We start from the raw sequence: 23,430 nt of genomic DNA on the forward strand, positions 1-23,430 counted from the left end.
GGACAGGCTGTACCCCGGGAAAGCACGGGCCCATGGGAGGAATCTCATCCTGGCTGAACCGTGAGCCGGGGATGCAGACAAGCTTCTGTGTCGTGCCCCATGCCAGGTGCTTGCACATCCATCCATCCATCCATCCATCGAGGGAGGCTCCGCCTGCCGCCCAGCAGCCCTTGACCCAGGCTGAGAGCGAAAAGCCTTACTCGCTTCTAGAATGAGCCCCGGCACCGCCCAGGTGGTGACCAGAGAGGCACCTGTCCTGGTACAGGATGTTCCTTCAGCTGCTGGCTTCGGGAGGCACGGCGGCAGGCGGCCAACTGTTACAGGACGTTTCTCCTTGTGCCTTAGGATTTGCTGAACGCGCCCTCCTGGGAGGCTCTGCAAGCATGCCCGGCCCCAGGCTGCTGGCGTGAAGTGACTCCCTTGATTCCCCGTCCTGGGGGTCGGTTCCACCTGTGGCCAGCGGGCTCGGCCGTGCTTGGGAGGTGCCGGGCCATGTCGGGCCACAGCGTGGAATTTGAGGTCCTGTGCCCGGAGCCCTGTCTCCGTGTCCACCCCCTGCCCCAGGCCCGCCAGCCCGGCCTGCTCTGGGAATCCGAAGGCCGTGGACTTGGCCCTGTGACAAAGCACATCTTAGCTTTTAATACTGAGACTATATATAGACGTGGGGGGCGGGGGGTGGCCGTGGAACAGCAGGGAAGGGAAGAGCGAGCTTAAAGGAAGATACATTTGGGCCAGAAAGAGGATTCAATCCTGGGGCCTTACCTTTAAGTCTTGGGGCCGTTCCTGATTTGGGGCAGGAAAATTGATAAACAGACTTGAACGCGGTTGGAAGGTTCTAGAGAAGCCAACGTCGACCGTGGTCCCGGAGAAGCTCGCTCGGACGCCGAGGAAGGAGGTGGTGCAGGAGCACGCGGCCCGGCCGGCCGCGCGGGAGCAGAGGGCAGGGGGGACGGTATATTAGCATATTTATAAGCCGTTATCTGGACCCGTTTGTATTTCCCAGATCCATTTTTCTTTCATGTCGGCACGTTTGTTTCTTTGCAAAAGTTTTGACCTGTAGACAAAAGACCTGCATTCTTTGTTTGAACCAGATGTCACTCGTATGGACTCCCTCCTGTCAGCTGCATTTGAATATTTACTTTGTTCCGTGGAAGTTTCTATGGAGTGAAATGTGAACTCCTGGAAAGAGAGGAGTAGATTTCTGCAAAAATGCGTGTGATTTGGGAGCTTGGCTTTCGGTCCTGACCGGCCCCCCTGGGGATTTCTCTGGGGTGGCCTGCCCCGGAGCGGTCTGCAGCCTGGCACCGCACCGTCCCCATCCTGCTCCTGCGTTCCCGGCTGTGACCCCAGCCGGCGTCCTCTCCTGCCAGACAAAGCTCTTGGAAGAAGAGACAGAGAAGGGCAGGGAGCGTTGTCAGGCCCAGCTGGCATTCAGAGGCCACAGGAGCCCTGCTCCGCAGTCGCCAGCGCCGGCGGGCCCCAGACGCAGGTTTTGGAGGCACTTGGCAGACGGGCCTAGATCCAGAGGACACGCGTGCTCGGCTCCGGGCCTCCCGCGTTTTCTTTCCCCGTCGTGGGAAAACGGGAGCAGGGCTCTTCCTGACGTGCTTGCCTGAGTGTCCTGCCCCCGCCCCACCGGCGCTGGGGAGCCCATCCGCGGGGGCCACCGCATCAGGCCCAGGGACGGGGCTCCTCGGCCTGCCACCGGGGCTCCCCTCACCTCCTCGGAGCTGAGCCGGAGAGGCCGCACGTCCTCAGTGGGGCAACAGCCGGGGGCCCACAACCCCCGAGGACACTGTCTCGATTTAAAATGCCATCTTGTTCCTCTGACTGCTTTTTCCGTGCCGTTGAGGTGAGGTGGTTTGTCCGTTCTTTTAAAGCATCGCGTGTCCCTCTCCCTGTGGCTCTGGAGCCAGGGCACAGGGTGCTCAAGGTCCTGGGGATTTCTGCTTCACCGTCCCTTTGCCTGGAAGCGACGTGTCCATTGTGGCTTTGAGCGGTTCCAGGGAGATGAAGCCGGCTTGTGATTTCGTAGGGGACGGGGGCCAATCTTGACTGCATTCCCACCGCGTCCCGCCTTTTTAGTGTTTTAAATTTCAGCATATTCGTTCTGAGTTTTGTCAAGTCTTCGGAGCCTTATGACCTGAGCTGTGTGGGGTATGGCGGGGTCCTGGCCGCTGCGCCCCGAGCCCGGGAGCGGACAGCAGGTGGGGTCATCCCGAGTTAGGTTTGGGTCACCTTGTCTGTGCAGTTGCTTCCAATAGGAAATGTGCAGCCCCAAGACCACAGCAGGATCTGAAACGAGTTCAGGCGCCTCCTAGGACAGGTGGCCGGGAAGCGGTCCGCATGCTCCGCTTGGCCGCACGCCCTGTCTGCCCCGAAGTGTCCTGGTGTTTCCAGAACTTCCTATTGTAGCCCTAGGTGCCCCGCCGGGCTGAGGCGCTGGGGGCCCTCCAGCCTCCGGGCAGCGGCCAGCTGCCTGCCGTGTGCAAGGACGGTTGTACGTGTGTTGGAACGCAGCCATGCTTGCCTTTCCTGTTGTAGCCTGATTCGGCTTTTATCCCTCGAAAACCCACGCTAAGTGTCCCCTTCGTATGTTGCAGGATGTGAAAATCTTCAGTGAAGATGGGACGAGCAAAGTGGTGGAGATCCTAGCGGACATGACAGCCCGGGACCTGTGCCAGCTGCTAGTTTACAGAAGCCACTGTGTGGACGACAACAGCTGGACGCTGGTGGAGCACCACCCGCACCTGGGACTAGGTAGGGAGTACGCTGGGAACCTGGCATGCGGTCAGATGAAGCCGGCTGGGTCCTGGCCGTGGCTCCGGCGCTCTGGCGCGCGGTCTGTGCCGCCCCCACGGCACTGCATACTTGTTGCTGCTGCTGCTTCTCCTGCTCCCTCCCAACCCTCCCCCATCTGGGGCTTTCAGAACCTTGCTCCTACATGCCTCAGCGGTTGTGCCTCGAGGGTGCAGAGACAGCGAGAAGGTTCTCTCTAATTTGGCTGGAGGACCACCAGCTGTGGCCGGCGCGCAGGGCTCGCTACTCAGCTGCGATCTGAGGGGGAGCATCCTACAGCCCTTGCAGGGCCTCGGGGGAGCACCGTCCCGGCATCACTAAGCAGAGAGCAGCTTGTCCAGGTCACGGGAGTGGGGGGTGTGGTGGCGCCCGAGGGGCCTGCGGGAGGCCCAGGGGAACCCACGTACCCCAGAGCCTCTGGGCTAGAGTCTCACGAGGTGTCCCTGAGCTGCTCACAGTGTTTTCACGGAGTGCACACATGTGTAGTGTGTACAAAGCAAGAGAATATATATTTTTTAAAGATTGTATTTATTCATGAGAGATAGAGAGACAAAGGGAGACAAAGAGGCAGAGATCCAGGCAGAGGGAGAAGCAGGCTCTACGCAGGGAGCCCGACGCGGGACTCGATCCCGGGACTCCAGGATCACACTCTGGGCCGAAGGCAGTGCTAAACCTCTGAGCCACCCAGGGATCCCCATAAAGCAAGAGAATATTTTAATACGGGGGCCACATACAAAACTTATTGAGGTTTTGGGTTTGCAGGCTTTCCTTTTTATTTTTATTTTTATTTATTTTATTTTTTTTAATTTTTGGAGGGTTTGCGGGCTTTCTTGCTCGGGTGGCCTACTTCAGGTAAAGAAGCTTCTCAGACTTGTTCTCAGTGGGTAGCGTACGGTGCTCGCAAAATCATAGGCACACACTTAGGAGCCACAACTTTCTCCCAATTCGACAACTGTACCTCTTGCACGTGGTGAAGGAGAAACATTGCACAGATCGCAAAGTTCTTCCCGTGGTTCTGCGCTCTTCTTGTGAACCCTTCCGGAAGATTAATAAATCAGACTTCAGCCGTGACTTGTGTAACTCAGTTGTGTTGTTTTGAAAGATGCAATACAAAAAAACATTTTTAAGTTTAAAAAAAAACATTTTTTAAGTTTAAAAAAAAAAAAAAGCACTACAATCGAAGCCTGAACGATGCTGCGTAAATTGGAGTTGGTGTTGTTTTAAGTCACCGCATTCCAGCTCCCCCCAAGCCCAGAGGCACACAGCGGGCCTCACAGTTTGCATCAGGAACACTTTTTCTCTTCTTTCCCATTTCTGCCCATCTCCAGGGCGCTTGCACACCAACAGGAACTTTCTCCATCATCTCCAGCCACCCTCTCCTGGTGGCTCATTCTCGCTGCCGCCTGCGGCCACAGGTGGCAACGTGGTCAGGCTGCAGCCCGGGACGCCCCCAAATGGGTCCCACGGTGCTCCGATGGGGTCGCCAGTAGCATCTCCAATACACAAGTAACTTGGAGATTAGACAAGAGTTGGAATGCTGCGGTGTGTTCGGACGCGTGCACGCACCACGCCAGGTGTAGGCACGTGCACATATGTGCACACGCAGAGAATTAACCTTAAAAGCACATCTGTGGACTTGGACCCAGGTATGAACATTGTTGAAGCCCGTTCAGACGTCTGAATGCTCTGGAGGGAACCATAGAAGGGCCTTCTGCAGGCATCAGAATCCGTGACTGGTTTTGCCCACACAGAGAGCACGTATCAAATGGGCACAGGTACGCAAAAGCATCGGACTGAGGAATTTTTATTCGCCTGTTTTGTGTGGTGGCCCTGATTTCGAGCACACCAAGCCAGCAGGTGAACCGTCAGAAATCATCAAAACGCGAGAACCCGGGAAAGAAATACAGAGGTGCACACGGGATTCTTAGGGACGTGATAGTTTTTATTCCTTATTCCTCTTATTCACAGAAGGACCTGACCCACTCTAAAAGGGATAATGCTTTATTACAAAATCGAGTAAATGTGACAAAAAAAGGCAGGGAGAAAGCAAAATGATAGAGAGGGAAAAAAAGAAAAAAAAGACGAGAGAACACTCAGATCCAATCTTGGATGCTGTTTGGAAAAAGTAGTTAGTGAAGCAAATTGCAGATGCACAAAGTGCCCGCAGAAGGCTGCCCCCGACTCCTCGCTGCGCCGGTGCCGCGTCCGCAGCGATGACCACGCTCCCCTACGCCTGGCTCCGGACAGCACGTGCGAGGTGTGAGAGCCTCTCGCCTTCCTGCACCCATGTCTTCTCTGCCTGTTCTTTTGTTTGTCCTACAAGCCTTTTTTTTTTTTTTTTTTTTTTTTTTTTTGATCAGTTAAGTTGCTATTGAGGCAAAAATCCTATTCTTTCCATTATTCGGTAGCATCTGACGGTCAGACGCCTATCCCTGGGGGAGGCGGACGTCCAGGCGCCTGTTCCAAACTACGGTGGAGCGCGGGCTGTGGGCACGCCTGTCAGAGAAGCGCTCGGTGCGTCGGCGCCGGGTCCCCGTGAACGGGCATGCATGCGCTCAGCTAGTGCAGTTCTTAAGGGTAATGTTCAGGGTGTGCTGGGCCCTGGCACACTGGCAGGCGGGCCCTGGTCTCCGCGCAGAGCCGTCCAGCCGGCCTCACGTCCGCGGTCGTTGATAGGACCCTTTGGAAGTCGCTCTGTTGGCGTGGGGATGCTCTGGGGGCCTGCACCCACGGCGTCTGTGGCTTGGGCGCGAGGCAGGCAGCACCTCAGATCCGTAAGGCTGGGACCTCAGGAATGGAGGCTCCGCGAGCCTACGTGTGGCCCTAGCATTGAGGATCCCAGGGCACCATTCCTGTCCTGGTCCTTACAGGTGAAATGTTAGGTCCTTAGTAACATTCAGCTTTTTCCACAGCCAGGGAGCGATGATGAAGATTTGCACTAGCAGAAGACCACCCATGAGTGTGCGTGGCTGCAGCCCCCAGCGGCCCTGTGGGGAGGAGCGGGGCAGGGGCGCCACTGGCACTCGGGCCGGGAATGTTCCACGGCTGGGTCGGTGCCTCTCAGCCTCCACGTCAGCTCCTGGACTCACACTCGAGGTGGTCTGAGAAGGTGGGGAGGGCGCCCAGCTCGGTGCGTGCGGCCCGTAGTGAGGGCCGTCCCGGGGAGGCGTGCTCGGCGCCTTGGGACTCCAGCCCTAGCGAGCCACTCCCCGTCGGTCATTGCCCCATACGTTAGCGTGTCCCGCACGTCCTGCCTGTGGACGTGGGCACTTTGGCCTCGGGATTCTGCGTCGCGTGCTCAGCCCTGTGATCAGCATCCCTGGCTGAGGCCACTCGGCAGCCAAGTCCAGCGGGGGGGCTGCGACGGAGCCGGCGGTGCCCTGCAGTCTGCCCTGAGCACATGCACGGCCAGCCTCCAGACGGCGCACATCAGCCAGGATGCCCCTCGTGGGAGGCGCACGGGGGTGCTTAACAGCCGGCCTGCTGCTGTATCGAGGGAGCAAACAATTTTTTTTTAAAGGAATTCTGTAAAACTGCAATTGGGGCATGCAGACAGCATCCTGGTGCCCCTGTGGTGTTGAAAATGTGCCTGTGGGTAAACTGCCTCCCTGGGAGTGCAGTCCGCCCCCCCCCCCCCCCAGGCCCTGGGTGACCGCAGGAGCCAGGACAGATGACCAGGGGAGCCTGGCAATTAGGCACGGAGCACGGTGACACGAGGACGGCTCCGGGGTCTGGGGAATCCTACTGTTGCATGGACTAGGCTGCAACCCTGCAGGAAGAGGCGTGAGCTCTCTCTCTTTGGAAAGACTTGACCGTGGACGTGCCTCTGACATCTGGACATGCAGACAGGTGTTGAAGGAAAAACAGCAGCCGTGTCCGGGGCTCGGTGCTCGGAAGAGCCTCCGAGGGCCAACCTTGCCATCTTGGTCTTCTTGTCGTTCTCCCGGACAGGCACCGGAGGGATGTCCTTTCCCCACGGAAATATTTAATAGAAGGAAGACTGCTTTCCAGGCACGTGCAGACAGCGCGACGGCTTGCCGTGGTCTCTCCCTGTCACTTTGTTCGCAATTCCGAGTCCCCAGGGCCCCGAGCAGCTGTAACGTGTTGACAGCCAGCTCTGCTCCCTGTGGTGGGTGGGCCAAGCCGGGTGCAGACGCGGGACGGGGAGGCAAGGCGGGATGCTGACGGCAGCCCGGGCGGGCGGCTCAGGTTTCTGCTAAGGACTCGCATGTCCGCGGCCCATTTTAAGGCAGAGAAGTAAAATCTGCCTTTTGAGTTGAGTGATCCGTAACTATTTCGCTCGTGGTGTGGGGTGGTGGTGTAGATGCTGGATGCAGCATCAAAAATTTGAATGACACGAATCCCCTTTAAGGAAGGTTGGAGTCTTCCCTTTGTAAAGAAAAACCCTTCGGAACACCCCAATGAAATGCCGCTTTCCACTGTGATGATACGAAGTTTATAGGCGGCAATGTGACCGTTTAGTAGAATCACCGAGAGTTGCTTGAAAAGACCTGTTTTTAGAATCATAGAGAAAATGAGAACCAGAGAAAAGGGCTTTGAGTTGATGTTGTCGGCTTTTCGACAGCTGGGAAAACTGCTGCGTGGACATCCAGTGGCAGACGGGGATCTCTGGGAGGAGGGTCCCACACGCGGTCTCCCCGAGCCCACTGCCGTCTCGGGGCTCCGGGTCCCCTGGGGGCTGGAGAAGCGGAGCCATGAGGCCCCCGTTTCCACCCCTGTGGGTACCTGAGCCCCCCTGGTGGCACCAGAGTGATGCGGAGCAGAGGATCACGCCCCGATCAGGGTCCCCGCTCCCCTCCCTCCCGGCTGCCCTGGGCCCAGCCACCCAGGATGCAGCCCAGTCTGTGCACAGCTGCCCCAGGATTACGCCAGGGTGAGAGGGACGTGGGGAGGCAGGAAAAGGCTGTCCGGGAGGGAAGCAGCCGTGCGTGTGCCCACGTGTCCCTCAGAGCTGGTGCCTCCCCGCTGGTCCTCTGGGGCTTCTCACCAGTCTGCAGACAGCGCTTCTGCCCTGGAACCCGCATGGTCTCGTCCCCACCCAGGTCGCCAGAGCCCCGCTTGTCAATTTTTCCTTATTTTACCTGGTGACAAATGTCAGTTCTGTAAAGCAGCCGTCAGCCAGCGTGGGGGTGGTTGGTTTTGCCCCTAGAACTACAGAAATGTTTTTTCTGGCTGAAACTTCGGAACAGACGTCACTCAGGTGTTTTGCACTGGAAACTGTGTTAAATGAATGCCAACCCAAGCCGATCCCTTTGCTGAAAGCTAACGTAGAGGTCGTGATCGTGCGCTCCAGCCCGGCAGGACTCTTCCCTCCGTCGCGGGGAAACGCAGGGCAGGGTCTTGGGTCACTCATTGCTGACGGAGCCCTCTGCAGCCGGGAGCAAGCGGACCTGTTCATGCTCTGCCGCCGGTGCCAGGTGTGGCCCTGGACGGTCTAGCGGTCGTGGGGAGGACATTCCTTGCCTTGGCAGATTTGGGCTTTAAATATATTTTTAAAAATAAATAAATAAATGAATGAATGAATAAGTAAATAAAATATAAATAAATATAAAAATAAATATAAAAATAAAAATATATAAAAATATAAATATATATATATATATATTGGCCTCGGGATTCTGGACGCTATATAAAAATACATATATATATTTTTACCAAAGAATCCTCTGCTTGTGCTGTCTCAGCCAAGGCCCAGCGTGCTTCTGTGTGCTGGCGTGCACGGCCAGCCTCTGGCGAGCACCACAGCCTTGTCCTCTGCAGACAGATCCTTGCACGTCTCTGCCATTGGGGCATCAGTGCACACATCAAGGCTGCCATAGAGATGCCCCGCTGAATGTTCCAGGACTTAGGACGGTCAGTTTCCTGTGTTTGAGGAGACAGGTGGGAGAGGGTGTGACCGCCACATAAGAGGTGTTTGCATCCCCGTCCTAGCAATACGACCTTGTCTAGGAGAGCAGCTCCAGGATGTGGATGATGGGGCCTCAGCCTTCCCAGGAAGTGTGTTCAGACAGACCGACAGCAGCGTGTCCCCCCCGTATTCTCTTGCTGGGATTCCTTCTTGGCTCTCCCAACTTTCACTGGTGCCAAACTGAGAAGTGTAGAAAAGTAAGGACGGACTTGAATTCCTCACGCCACTTCTTTCAGGACCCCGTCTGCATTTGGTGTAGTGCACTAAAGAGAGATTTAGATTTTATCAAGTCCTGGACCTCATGTCCGCTCGCGTCGTATGAAGAGGAACGGAAATCTAGCCAGGTGTCGGTGGTGGTGGTAAAGCCACCTTGCAGGTTCCACCTGTGTCTTCTCACATTCGTGTTTTCCCTCTGCAGAAAGGTGCCTGGAAGACCATGAGCTGGTGGTTCAGGTGGAGAGTACCATGGCAAGCGAAAGCAAATTTTTATTTAGGAAGAATTACGCAAAATACGAGTTTTTCAAAAATCCTACGGTGAGTGTCTTCTCTCTTTGGGTTTAGGGTTTGGGACTCTCAAAATCTTGTGGTGGTTACTTGGGATCAACAGCAGCGGAGGATAACATAGCTGAGCCGTATGGGGGTAGCAGATGGGTTCGAGAATCCGCGTCGCTATCTCACGAAGCAACCCTTGCTCAGAACTCAGTCTCCGACGCTTAACTAAATGCCTCTGTAGTGGCCAGAGGTAACGAGTGCACTCTTCCTGGTAGCAGAGGGCAAGGGGGTTAGCCCCTCGGTCAGGAGACACGAGGGGCGGCTTTTTCAGTTATATCACAAGTTCGTGGTTAAATTGGAACCAATCAGTTCAATATTCAGCAGAATAAAGGCTCCTTACTCTCTGCAAGTAGGAAATAATCCTGTATGGTTTGTACAAGAATGAATTTCCAGGCATGTTGGGCTGATCTTTGTTTCCTTTTTATTTGTGGGGGGAGGGGGGACGGTGAGGGGCACGTGTCCTGTGACATCTCAGGGTCAGGAGCCTCCTGCTGCCATGGCACGTGCTCCTGACCTGAGTCATGGGGTCAAGCCATCATGACATGAGCAGAAGGTCCATCGTCAACTTCTGGCTCGGTAGTTTGGCTGCTTTCTTATTTGAAAGCAAGAAATAGGATAACTGATTTTGTGTGATGTACCAAAAGAAGCTTTTCTCTGCCACCGTGTTCCTCCTCTTTTGGTTTCCCAGAGTTGTGTATCTCATGGCACCGTGTGGCGGCCCTCCGCCTTGGTGTGCGCTGAGAGACGTGGATCCACGTTAAACGTGAGAGATACTCCAACCTCAAGTTCACCACTTAAGGAAATGTGGCAACTTCTTGAAGTAGAGGTTTCCACCATGGGATAAGGGAGGAAAAGAGATCGTCCTTTTAAATACAGACGTGCACTCACTCATAGGAATGTTTTTAGTATTGGCACCCCCGTAAGCATGCTTTTCCCCACCTTAGAAAACTAACTTTCACTGTATTTGTTTTCCTGTTTCCTTAGAATTTCTTCCCAGAGCAGATGGTTACTTGGTGCCAGCAGTCAAATGGCGGTCACAGCCAGCTTTTGCAGGTACTGAGTGGGAAGAGACTTCTGCTAGGTTTTCTGGGTGCAAGTCCTCTCGAGCTGCGGTCACAGCCCCACAAAACCTTGATGGGGTTGCTTGCATTCTTCATCACGTATTAGGCTTGGCTCCCGGTGGGGTTTAGAGTAACCAGAAATAAATGTTGACCTGGGAAATGTGTGTGCGGCCAGGCTCCTTCAAAGCAAAACAAGCACTTATAAACAGGATAAGCTTCCTGTGAGTTAGAAGCAACATGAGCAAAAGGGAGAGGCCACAGGCTGGCGTGTTCTCCCCAAGGCTCCTCTGGAGTGTGGGTCCGGGGTCAGGCCACCACCCTGGGGATCTCTACAGAGATACCGTGCCCCCTTATAGTGAAAAAGGATTGGGCTGCCATAAAACCCTTTAAAAGGTAGCATGTTGTGCATTAAAATTAGATTTGCGTCTGTCTTAATTTTCCCTCTGCCTTCTAAAGTCCTGTTCCAAGAAAACCTGGCTTTTCCCCAGCCCCTCCCAGTGGCAGACACACCCCTGGACTCCCCTGGCTGGGTGCTGCTCAGGCTCTTCCAGGGAAGTTGGGAAGGGGAATATTCCTGCTGTGCCCGGAAAAATGTGTCTGTCTACAGCGTGTTCAGTGAGAGAACAGGCCATTCATGAGGGCAGCCAGCACCCTCCAGGTGGCATCCAGTTATGAGAATCCACTAAAAGTTAGTTCCTACAAAGTCTCCCCACGACCCTCCCTTGTCTGCTCTCTGGATCACCAGGGCTATTCTCACCTCCCGAAGGGTGAGGGCTTCAGAGCTATTCTGGTGTCTCCTCCGAAGCCCCCCTGACCATAGAATTTGCCTCTTCTGGCAAGAGTTGTTTGTTGCCATGTGGTTCTCATGGGCTGTGCACCGTAAGGGTGACAGGGATCCCCGTAAGGGATCAGGGCCAGGGCTCAGGGCCTGATTTGGGATGGCTCGTGTGCTTGGCAAGGGCGCATGAGACTCTGTCCCACCTGCGGGAGGAGCTGTGTCCCCTCACAGTCCAGTGGAGAGGACCCACCTATGTCACTGCCCCAGCTTCACTCCCGGACCTGGCTCTTGACCTCTGTTTCCCGAGAAGGATGTGCCTGCATGTGAGAGGGCTTAGCGGGGTCAGTGGCCTCACTGAAGTATTTCCAGAGAGAACTGTTAGCACACCTCTCCGTGGAGGGGCACACGATGAAAGTGACCTGCTTACTCCCAGCGCCCCCTGTCGCCCTAACTCTGATGATCAGACCGCATGTTTCATGGAAAACCAGGATAAAAGGCGACGCCCTTATGTACATTTTATATGGAAATCTGTGACTTCCTGGGTTTTCTCGTCGGTGTTACAAAGGCCCATTGGCTCCTGTGTGCTTAAATATTGATTATGTTCCCTGCACACCAGCTTAGGTGGGTCTTAAGATTTTTGAAAGGAAAACTATCATTTGGAAATGCTTCATTTGACCAAAAAAGAATATTTTTATAATCCAGGAAACATCAAAATGTTAGCGATGCCGGTATAACATACCTGCTCTCATGCTTCTAATGGCAGTATTATCTGACTTTTAAAAATCTCTTCAACAGAACTTTCTGAACTCTAGTAGCTGTCCTGAAATCCAGGGGTTTTTGCACGTGAAGGAGCTGGGGAGGAAGTCGTGGAGAAAGCTGTACGTGTGTTTGCGCAGATCGGGCCTTTATTGCTCCACGAAGGGAGTGTCAAAGGTGGGTTTTAAAGCCACCACTGCCACCCCCGTCACACCAGGCCGGCCGCGTTCAGAGTGGACGTGAAAATGCGTGTCAGTCAGGGTCCTCTGGGCTTGTGATGATTTGTGAAGCTAATTCCGGGTTCCTGGCCCTCTGGTCTCCCTCAGAAATCAGGTGACAGCACAGACCTGCAGGCCTCCTGGCCACGTCACCGCTGGGCCCCTCTGGGGCTTGGGAGCCGAGCCTCCTTGGCGGCCCGACTCCCTGAAGGACACCGCCTCAGTTTCCATGGTTTGGAAGTTTGCAGCCAAGGTGGCCAGAGGGTGGCTGGGGGATGGCTGCCAGTGCAGCCCATGTTACTGTAGGCCCTGCAGGGAAGAAATTGGAGTCGTGCGTGCATTTCTAGCAGGAATGTGAAGTGCACATTGCAGCAGGGGTGGCCTGTGTTGCGGTGTGCCCTTCACTTTGGACTTTAGGCCCCAGGTTTTCTCCTGGTCTTTACCTTGAATGTTTGGTCACGGGGCTTCGCTATGTCTCAGTGTCAAAGACGTTATTTCTTTGTAAAGATTTTATTTATTTGATAGACCGGGAGCATGAGAGTGAGCATGGGCAGGGGCAGGGGCAGAGGGAGAAGCAGACGAGCCCAACGCGGGGCTCGATCCCAGGACCCCGAGATCATGACCTGCACCAAAGGCAGACACTTAAACCCCCGAGCCAGGCCGGCACCCCTGGTGTCACAGTCCTGGGGGAAGAGATGGAAGATACAGCTGCAGGCCTCCAGGGGGAGTTAGGGCGTTGGGGGCCCACCTTGCTGGTCACCGTCCGCATCCGTGCTTGCTCCGGCCCCCCCGCTCGGTCCTCGTGATGTGAGCAGGCCCCACGGCAGGAGGGTGCCCGCACACTGTGCGCTGAGCATGCGCGGTTCCTGCCAGGAGAGGAGGGCGGGCCTGCTGGGACCCCGGGCAGGGCGCTGGGCACCAGGCCACCGTCCAGCCGCTCTGGGCAGTCCGCGGCAGCCCCATCTGAGCCAGGGATGAGGGGCTTAGGCAGGTGAACAGCTTCCGTCTGGTGCAGGTGAAGGGCAGCTTGATTTCCTGACTCCCCAGCATCCTCGCAGGTGCTGAACCCAGAGCAGGAGGCAGAGCTGGGACAAAGGAGGGCTGGGGACAAGGATGGGACAGGCTGTCGATGGGAGACTGCAGGCCGCCGGCCTCTGCACACCGTGCAGCAGGGGTGGCCTGTGTTGCGGTGTGCCCTTCACTTTGGACTTTAGGCCCCAGGTTTTCTCCTGGTTTTTACCTTGAATGTTTGGTCACGGGGCTTCGCTATAGCTCAGTGTCAAACACGTTATTTCTTTGTAAAGATTTTATTTATTTGATAGAGAGACCGGGAGCATGAGAGTGAGCATGGGCAGGGGCAGGGGCAGAGGGAGAAGCAGACGAGCCCAACGCGGGGCTCGATCCCAGGACCCCGAGATCATGACCTGCGCCAAAGGCAGACACTTAACCCCCCGAGCCAGGCCGGCACCCCTGGTGTCACAGTCCTGGGAGGTGGGTTTCCTTGGCGAGGCCTGGGTCAGTTTGGTCTTAAGTCGGCACGTGGTGTGTAAGGTGCTCACGGTCCGTAGAACATCCGAGGGGGGCGTGCGCCCGGCCGCGCCCTGACCAGCCTTTCCCGCAGGAGCCCAGGCACCTGCAGCTGCTGGCGGGCTTGGAAGAGAGCAGCGTCTTCTCCCTGACCGCCGGCAGGAAGCAGTACGGCGCGCCCACAGACCACGGCTTCTGCATAAAGGTACCTCGGCCCGCGGGCCCCGGGCGCAACCGCGAGTCCTTGCGGGGGCGCTGCTTGCGTTCGCCTTCTAACAGAAAGGCAGTTCCACGAGGGCTGGATGCGCTCCTGTGTGCTCGCCACGCGTCAGGCCCGGAGTGGCCGGCCCCTCCGGGAGGCGCCCAGGACACGACAGGCCGGGTGTGTCCCTGGGCTCGTGGCTTAGTGACCCCCGGCCTGCCGCCCCCTGGTGGCCTCCAGGGTGCCCACAACTGACACTTTCCCTGTGGGCTTCCAGTCACCCGGACAGTGGGTGTCTCCACGGGTTGCCCTGCCTCTGCGCACATGCATGTGAGAGCACGGGCTCACGTGCTCATATTTCCATCCGTGCACACACACACACCTTCATGAATGCACAGTGTTCACATATACATGTACACATGTGTACACAGGCACACACCTACATGGACACGGTCTGCACACATGCATATGCATATATGCACATAGACACACCTGCATGAACATGTGTGCACACGTGTGCACAAGCACACACCTGTATGGACGCACACGTGTACACAGGCACACACCTGCATGAATACAAAGTATGCACACATACATATGCACATTTGCACGCACTCACACACCTGCATGGACACACGTGCACGCAGACATACACATGTGTGCATATGCACATACCTGCATGGACACACGTGTGCACCATGTGCATGCATGCACATGCCTGCGTGAACACACGCATGTAGACATATACACGCCTGTACACACGGACACACCTTCATGAACACAGTGTGCATGCATACATATGCTCATGTGCACGCATGCACACACCTACATGAACACACATGTGCAGACATACATGTGTGTGCACGCACACACCTGCATGGACACACAGTACGCACTCGCACATACGCACACAGGCACACCCGTGCATGTACACACACATCCGCCCCTGGTGAGGCCGGCCATCATCCTGGTGGATGCCGTTTATGGCAGAGTGACTGCGCGCAGGGGCCCCCACCAAGGGTTCTCCCTGCGTCCTCTCACTGCGTCTTCGCCAGTGCTCATAGGTGGGAGCTGAAGTGGCCCCGCTGCTCGCATCCAGCCACCAGTGAGTGTGCTTGGGGCCCCCAGCTGGGCTGACTCCTGAGCCCGGGCTCCACCTCGACCTGACCGGAGGCCGGGGAGCAGGAGCCCACTGCCGCACGCCGCTCCCGGCAATGCCAGCTTGCACTTCACTTGGTGTCGACGTCACAGGGACTCTAGGACCCAAGGTCCACGGGGAGGCACCATGCAGGCAGCCTCGGGGGGCCTGGGTGGAGCTGGGGGCCGTGGAAGCCCAGGCGGCCAACGTCCCCCACTTCCCAGTGGCCCACACCTGCCACGGTTCTCCTGTCGCCAGCTAAACGCTGCCTCTGCCTGGGGCAGCTCTGCCCCTCCTCAGTGCCTCTGGGACTGTGGCCCCCGCCTGGCCCAGGCTGCTTGCCCCCCAGCCCCCTTCTCTGGGGTGACACTGGCCTCATTCTCTGGGCCTTCTTCACGTTCCATCTTGGGGCCACTGAGATCCGCTGCAGAGCCGAGCCCCTCCAAGCCCTGTGGGCCCTTCCTCAGCTGCCACCAGCTTCCTGGGAGGCGACCAGACATGTTTTCTCCCATTCTCTGGGCCTGGCTCTCCGGTTGAATCCAGCTTTCCCTGCACAGACCTGCCACCCGTGTCCCTGACGCACGCACTGCCTTGCCCTGTGAGGGTTGTGTCCCCTGTTGGAAGCTGGCCGAGCGCTCGAGCCGACGCCCACCCGTGGGCAGGCTGGCCCGTGCCGGGCGGAGGAGGCGCCCTCTGGTCTCAGCCGGCTGCTTGTCTGGCTGGCTGGTGCCCTAACACGGGCGTGGGTTGCGTTCACCAAGGCGCACTCATCAGGTCCTCTCTTACCCCCGTAGCCAAACAAAGTCAGGAACGAGACGAAAGAGCTGCGGCTGCTGTGTGCCGAAGACGAGCAGGGGAGAACGTGCTGGATGACGGCGTGCAGGCTGCTCAAGGTACGCGCGCGTGCGCCCGGTGCGTGTCTTCCTTCGCCGCGAGCCCTCCCGATGCCCGGCCAGCCCCGGGCGCCCCCACGACTTCCCAAACGGGCCTCAGAACTTTCTCACGGAGGCCTCCTGTTGGAAAGGCCAGAACCGGCTCCCAGCCTCGGCTCCTGACTTTCGGAGGCGGGATGGGATGTGGGCCACACCCCTGCTTCGCCCACTGGATGCCGGGAGCACCCCGGCCGGTAGAGACAGCCCGGCTGGGTGTGACCAGGGTCCCCAGGGGCCTGGGAGCGGGGGCCTGCACCGGTTGCGAGCCAGTGGCCTAGAGAGATAGGAATAGAGAGACCTGACGGGGAGACGGGGATAGTTCATCAGGACGGTTGGTCATTTCTGAGACTGAGCATCAGGCTTTCGGCTTCCCGAAAAGCAAGGCCCCCGAGGGAACACACCCCGCCGTGCAGCTTGCCGAACTGCCCAAGGGACGCAGCGCCCCCGACAGCGCGTTCTTACAGGAACCCCAGGTGAGGCGGTGCCCACGTCACTGCCGCGGTGGCTTCGTGTGGCTCAGCAGCAGCAGAGGCGAAGCGTGTCCCGGGACAGCACACCTCACTGCGTTCCCACAAAACGTCCCTTTGTGCGCACACATGCCCCGCGCGTCTGCAGCTCCCTAAGGTCGTGCAAGCTGGTGGACAGGGGGACTGTCACAGGGTCTGGAGGGGAAGCTGGCTCGGTCTGCTGTGGCCGACCTGTGCAAGGGGGCTCGGGATCTCTCTATGAAACCCCAGCCTGTGCTGAAGCTCTCAGCTGGGCAGGGAGTCGGCACGGGTGAAACGGGTGAGCCAAGGGAGGTGCAGCTCATGACCCCTGGGAGACCCCGGAGGACATAAGCTCCAAGGCTGGGCGTCCCGCAAACCCCTGTTCTCCAGAACCGTGTCTTGTTTTATTTTTGCTGCCGATAAAATGAAGAGGGGGTACGTGGAAAATGTCATTGTTTCCAAATCGGAGCGGCGACGTCAGTGCTGGTAGAGGGCGTTGCAGACGGAGGCGCCCCCTTTCTGAGCCAGCTGTCACGGGACAGCCTTGGGAGACGCGGCCCTCGGTCACGCAGAGAACCAGGGTCTCTCTAGGGAGCTGTGGGGAGCTTTCCAGGGCGTTGATTAAGAATCAACGTGCGAAGTGCCACCTTCGTTGTCGGGATAAGGAAAGGAGAAGTGAAAATACACCTGTGCATTTGCTGGTGTGCATGGGAGTGTTCGGGAGGCTGCTGGTGGGCACAGCGGGCACGGCTCCGGGAACCAGGGCAGAGGTGGAGGGAAGCCCTGGACGTCTGCTGGGGTTCTATGATTTTTTTTTTTTTTTGGATCTACGGATATATAGGCTATTTTGGGAAAAGCAGGAAAGTGGGTGGGGACACACATGTGACGCTGGAGGTTAGGTGCTTGGGGGTAACACGCAGTACGTCCCGACGGCGAGCTTGGCCCCTCGGCTTCCAGCGTGAGGAAGCAGGGCCCGTGGACCGGACAGAGCACGACAGAGCAGGACTGTCCCCGGACGCCAGCATAATGACCAGGCACGGGGACTTTTAGGAACGTTTGGGAGCACTTGCTGTGAGCCGGGCTCCGTGCTACTTCGCACCCACAACCCCCATCCCCCACCGCAGCTGGGTGACGTCCACGCCGTCAGCATCCTCCCTGGGCCACGGCAGGTGCCACGGAAGCCGAGTTGCACCTCAACGGTTATGCGCCGAGGTGTCTTGCCGCCACCCAGCAGGCCTCGTCCCACGTGACACCTCCTTACCTCGTTCCCCCTCCCTGTCCCGTCTGAGAGCAGGCCGCGGGGTCAGAAGACCCAATCCTGTACCCATAGGCTCTCGCCTGCGTCCCCACGTTACCGTCACAGTGGGGTGTATTTTTTTCAGGCGTCGAGGCTGTTTGACGCCACGGGGAACCTGATAAAGTGCCTCCTGTTCTCTCAAGCCGTGAGCACACACTCTGCCCTCCTCTCTCCAGCCCCCGACAAGCAGCCCCGGGGGCCTGACCAGGAGAAGTCCACCTGTCCGCCCCCCCCACCGTGTGCCTGCTCGCGGCCTGGACATCACCTTGCCTGGTGCCCCCGAAGTCCTCTCAGGGAGCCCGACGCCCGGAACGTAATAGATGCTTGGGAAAACTGAGCCGAATGACGGCGGGAACCAACCCAAACTCCGTGTGTTCTTTCTTTGTGGAAGCCACCTCTCCCTCTCATCTGCGGGGTGTGCTGGGCAAGCCTGGCAGTGACCCGGGGCCGGCAGGGTCGGCAGGTGGCAGCTTGGACCTCAGAGAGTCTGGGTCTCGGGCCTCCAGGGCTCCCGGGCTGGGGAGACGTTGGACCTTTTCCCAGTTGCCCGGTCTTGTCTGTAGTAAGTATTGGCAGGTCCCCTGAACTCTGGCCTTCAGACTGCCCTGTTCCCCAGAGGGGGTCAGATGAGCGCGTCCTTACCTGGCGGAAGCAGAAGACACCCAGAGGGTCCTTGGTCCCTGCCCCGGCCGCTGCCCGGGTGTATCCCTGAGGCCCTCCTGCCTGGCGGGGGGGTCCTGCAGTAGCCGTCCGCGCTGTGCTGGAACCCCGGGCCCTGTTGGAGAGAGACGACACCTCGAGAGCCACCTGGGACCTCTCTGTGCCTCTAAGGCCGTCCTGGGTGCTCGTCGGAGGAGCTTGAGCCCACCCAGGAGGAAACGGGCGTCGCTGCCCTCAGATAGTCTTGGGGGTAAAGCCGGCAGGCAGTGGCTGCTGCTGATCCTCCCTCCGTCCTATTATGTGGTCTGTTAAATAATCCCACTGCCGTATGGGCCGTGGAGGGAGCTCTAACCTTGGCCGCTGTTCTCTTCAAGTTTCTGAAACTGCCGTAGAAATTCCGCCCGAGAGAGAGGCTGGCCTCGTGAGAGCGGGTTTCGGGACCCCAGGCTGGCTGTAGACACGCAGCAGCACACGGTGCAGTTTGTGTCCGTCAGGAGCAGGCGCCCCCAAGGACGCCCACGGCGCTCTGCTCCGAAGCCATCGGAAAGTCCAGCCCTGCCACCGTCCCTCCCCGCCCCTGCCCGCACTCCCTGTGCTGGGTGACAGGCTTCCCAGCCACACCTGCGTCAACGGTGGGAACGGGACGAGGGGAATACGTCGAGGCCAGAAACGAAGGCACATAAAACCCAGTAATTTTTAAAACGGGAAGAGGAAACACCTGCCGTACTTACCTACCTACCTGCTGTGGTATTTTCACGTCAAAAGGAGCAATGTCCACCATAGCTAGACTGTGGAGGGAGCCTCGGTGTCCACCGACAGATGATGGATAGAGAAGCTGTGGTCTATGTATACAGTGGAATATTCCTCAGCCATTAGAAACGACAAATACCCACCATTTGCTTCAACGTGGATGGAACTGGAGGGTATTACGCTGAGTGAAGTAAGTCAATCGAAGAAGGACAAACGTTACATGGTCTCATTCATTTGGGGAATATAAAAAATAGTGAAAGGGAATAAAGGGGAAAGGAGAGAAAATAAGTGGGAAATATCAGAAAGGGAGACAGAACATGAAAGTCTCCTAACTCTGGGAAACGAACTAGGGGTGGTGGAAGGGGAGGAGGGCGGGGGGTGGGGGTGACTGGGTGACAGGCACTGAGGGGGGCACTTGACGGGATGAGCACTGGGTGTTGTGCTGTATGTTGGCAAATTGAACACCAATAAAAAATAAATGTATAAAAAAAAAAGGAAATGTGTGCAAAAACAAAGGAAACCTTAAAGTTGGCTGGAAAATCCAGAAGGAGAAACTCAAGCACATTTAAAAAAAAAAATGAGTTTCTCCTAAGCTCCCAGGAACCTTTAAAAAAATTTTTTAAGATTGATTGATTGATTGATTGATTGATTTATGATAGACATAGAGAGAGAGAGGCAGGAGGAGGGAGAAGCAGGCTCCATTCCTGGAGCCCGACGTGGGACTCGATCCCGGGACTCCAGGATTGCACCCTGGGCCAAAGGCAGGCGCTAAATCGCTGAGCCCCCCGGGGATCCCCCCAGGAACCTTTAACCCGTGTGCCGCGTGGACTGTGACCGCCCGTGGAACCAGCACGGCATGTGGAGGGGTTGGTCGCCTCCCTGGTGCTGTCCCTCAAGAACCAGCTCAGGCCTGGCCCCATAAGCAGAGACTTGCCCTCACCGTGCACACAGTTAGGGTTTCCTCTCTTAATAACCGGGTCACACTGCTGCTTGTCTGCGCGTGGCCTGTCCGACTGCAGCTCCCTGAGGCAGCAGCGCGTCCTCTCCCGCGCTCCGCGTGCCTGGAGCTCAGCCTGGCAACATGCGAGGCCCCCTCTCTGGTCGTGACCCTAAGCCTTCATGCAGCCTTTGCCCAAGGACATGAACCTATATCCTATCTCGCTTAAGAACATAAAGGCTAAATGTTTAATTAAATTCCGAGAGAAAGGGGTCTGGGTGTTATTTCTGTTGTGCGTTCACCACGCTAACGTCACGTACGGGGAGGTGGTTTCCAGACACGGCGCACGTCGACTTTGTGCAGCCGTGAGCTGCCGTCTCTGCGGTCCCTCCTGAGCCGTCACTCATGCTTCTCTGAGAAAAGCGTCCAAGACTATCAAGCTCAGGCGGGAGTGAACAGGAAACAGCACGTCGCCAAGAAGGGGGCAGGTGTTTCTCCGGCCAGACATTCTTCTTTCCAAGCAACAGAGGAAGGTGTTGATTGGGCCATAAGTATTTCCTTAAAATCCACTCACCTAGAGTAAAAGGGAAAATAATATTACGTGATTTGTGCCAAGGTTGCGTGCAGAAGGTTAATAATCTAAAGAATCGTCAAGCACGTGTACCGATGACGCTCACACTGTGACAGCTGGCGTAGTTATTTAAGTGAGAAAAAACAAGAATTAATGATCACGGAACCACAAAAGAGAAGTGTCGGAAACATACAACTTCTTTAATAATTAAGGCAAAAGTAATATTTAAAGACGATCATGCCCGTGAAACAGTTTTATACTGAAGACAAGCCAGTTAGACAGCTCGCGGGTGGAGGAGGAGTCCCTGGTGAGTTCCTGGGAGAGCGGTCCTGGGCACTCCTGAGGCGGGTGTGCGCCCGTGTGCGCGTGCCCGTGCCCGTGTGTGCACGCGGTTTCCCTTCCTGTTTCTTTGGCCTTAGCTCCATGACCTTTCCGATCTGTTTCGGAAGCGACGCTCCCGTCATTGACTTAAGCCGACATTTCCAACCATGCCTCAGACGAAAATGCTTCCTCTAGCTGCTGTTTGTCATGTTTGTATAATGACTCGATTCAGGGCACTTGCGCATGTGCGTGTGACGTGCACGTCTGCTCCCGTGAACACGCGCGTACCCGCATGCGTGCGTGTGCGTGTGATTAGCTCACAGAAGCGTGCGTCTTCCTGTGGATCCTTCGGTCCTTGTCACCTGCAGCAGCGCTGCCTGCCCTGCGGTCCGGGGGCCCTGACGTTGCCGTGCGTATGTCCGTGTTCCCCAGCAGCGTTGGCACGATTCTTCGGCCTGTCTGGGTCCTTGTGTCTAGGCCGCGCCTCTGACGAGCATCACGTAATCGTGTTTCCCCCTCTGACCATCGTCACGCTCTAATTGGAGTATTTGTTGGGAAGCACGCCCTTTGGTAGACGATTAATGACGTTTGTGCTTAAGCCTGACGTTTCCTAGTTTTCCATGTGTCCCGCCAGCCTGTCTTCCTTTCCTACATTTTTTTTTAAAGACTGCTTATTTTCCAAGAGAGCGGGGCTAGAGGGAGAGAGGGCATGAGCAGAGGCAGAGGCCGAGGGAGAAGCAGACGCCCCCCTGAGCAGGGAGCCCGATGCAGGACTTGACCCCAGGACTCTGGGATCCCGACCTGAGCTGAAGGCAGACGCTTCACCCCCTGAGCCCCGCAGGCAGCCGTCGCGCAGGAGCGAGGCTGTGTGCCCGCAGGGGCGGCGGGGGTTCTGCTCCCTGTTCCGTACTCAGCGTGCCGTTGCCACGTTCTGGGCCTGGGGGGCTCGGGGGCTCGGGGACTCGGGCCCGTGGCTGACCCCGGCCTCCCCCTGCAGTACGGGATGCTGCTGTACCAGAACTACCGGATCCCGCCGCAGAGGAAGGCCTTGCTCCCGTCCTTCTCCACGCCCGTGGTGAGTACGCTGGCCGCGGAGAAGCTCCAGAAGGCACATCCGTCCTGGGACACGTCCTGCCCATCCTCATCCTCGGGGCCCCCGCGTGCCCCTCACAGCCCTTGAGGGCGGAGCTCGTCGCCCTCAGCCAGCTCAGCCTTGGCACCGTGGGCGCCGTGACCGTTGTGCTGGAGCCTTCCCCGGCCCGCTTCGAGCGGGGACTCCTTGTCCTTGTTCCCCGGAGGACTCTGCTGCCCGGAGGTGCAGGAGCCCGTGTTGCCCTCAAGCATGACCCTGAGCTCCGCAGGCCCGTTCCCGGGAAATGTCAGATGCCCACAGGGAGGGTCCACGCGGTGCCCTGAACCGAGCCCTGAGGGAGGGACTTGGTGGCCGGTTTGGGCTGAGCTCCACGGCGTTTCCACGTCTGCGGCGGGTGCTGGTGCAGGCTGGGGGCCTCGTGGGTCCCCGCCGTCCAGGCCCTGTGCCCCCCGCGCCCTCGAGGGAGACCACAGCTGTCCTCAGCCCAAGGACCCCCAGGCACTGAGTTTCCACCCAGACCGTCCGTGGGGGGCAGGGCATCGCCGTCAACCCCCCGGGTCAGCCCTCCCCTGGGTGCGGGTGCCATCTGCGGGACGGCGTGGCACCAACGTTCCTGAGGGCCGCCCTGGCTGGACTCCCGTCGTGATAAGACCTTGGGGCCTCTCCTTCCAGCGCAGCGTGTCGGAGAACTCCCTCGTGGCCATGGATTTTTCTGGGCAAACGGGAAGAGTGATAGAGAACCCGGCGGAAGCCCAGAGCGCGGCCCTGGAGGAAGGCCACGCGTGGAGGGTAAGAGCACGGCCAGCCTGGGACAGGCCCCTCGCGGGTGGCACCCCCCCTGCCACTGGACTCCCACAAGAACGGCCCTGCGGGTACACGGGGGACCCACGTCCAGCACCCATGTCCCCACACCCACGTCCCTGCACCCAGCACCCACATCCCCATGCCCATATCCAGCACCCACGTCCTCGCACCCGCATCCAGCAAGCACCCACATCCCCACACCCACATCCAGCATCCATGTCCTCAGCATCCACATAGGCACCCACATCCCTGCGCCCACGTCCAGCACCCACATCCCCACACCCACATCCAGCATCCATGTCCTCAGCGTCCACATCAGCACCCACATCCCTGCGCCCACGTCTAGCACCCACATCCCCACACCCACATCCAGCATCCATGTCCTCAGCGTCCACATCAGCACCCACATCCCTGCGCCCACGTCCAGCACCCACATCCAGCATCCATGTCCTCAGTGTCCACATCAGCACCTACATCCCCATACTTACGTCCAACACCCACGTCCCCGCACCAACATCCAGCACCCATGTCCCCACACCCACATCCAGCATCCATGTCCTCAGTGTCCACATCAGCACCCACATCACCACACCCACGTCCAGCACCCACATCCAGCA

At 57.6% G+C, this 23,430-nt stretch overlaps 1 protein-coding gene across 5 annotated transcripts in view; it reads left to right on the forward strand.

Annotated features, from left to right (window-relative positions):
- Nucleotides 1-23,430, forward strand: part of GRB10 (growth factor receptor bound protein 10) — a 157,787-nt gene that overhangs the window by 128,565 nt on the left and 5,792 nt on the right. For 4 of the 5 annotated variants that reach the window (XM_077864166.1, XM_077864167.1, XM_077864168.1 and 1 more), the window contains 8 exons: nucleotides 2,604-2,760; nucleotides 9,147-9,262; nucleotides 10,265-10,333; nucleotides 11,915-12,052; nucleotides 13,715-13,825; nucleotides 15,755-15,853; nucleotides 21,914-21,991; nucleotides 22,682-22,798. In XM_077864166.1, the coding sequence (XP_077720292.1) occupies nucleotides 2,604-2,760; nucleotides 9,147-9,262; nucleotides 10,265-10,333; nucleotides 11,915-12,052; nucleotides 13,715-13,825; nucleotides 15,755-15,853; nucleotides 21,914-21,991; nucleotides 22,682-22,798 (885 nt within the window). Of the gene's footprint in view, nucleotides 1-1,795; nucleotides 1,853-2,603; nucleotides 2,761-9,146; nucleotides 9,263-10,264; nucleotides 10,334-11,914; nucleotides 12,053-13,714; nucleotides 13,826-15,754; nucleotides 15,854-21,913; nucleotides 21,992-22,681; nucleotides 22,799-23,430 lie in introns of those variants that run through there. The other variant, XM_077864170.1, reaches the window with a different exon arrangement.

The sequence above is a fragment of the Canis aureus genome, chromosome 21 (assembly GCF_053574225.1).
Source record: "Canis aureus isolate CA01 chromosome 21, VMU_Caureus_v.1.0, whole genome shotgun sequence".
Lineage (NCBI taxonomy): Eukaryota > Metazoa > Chordata > Mammalia > Carnivora > Canidae > Canis > Canis aureus.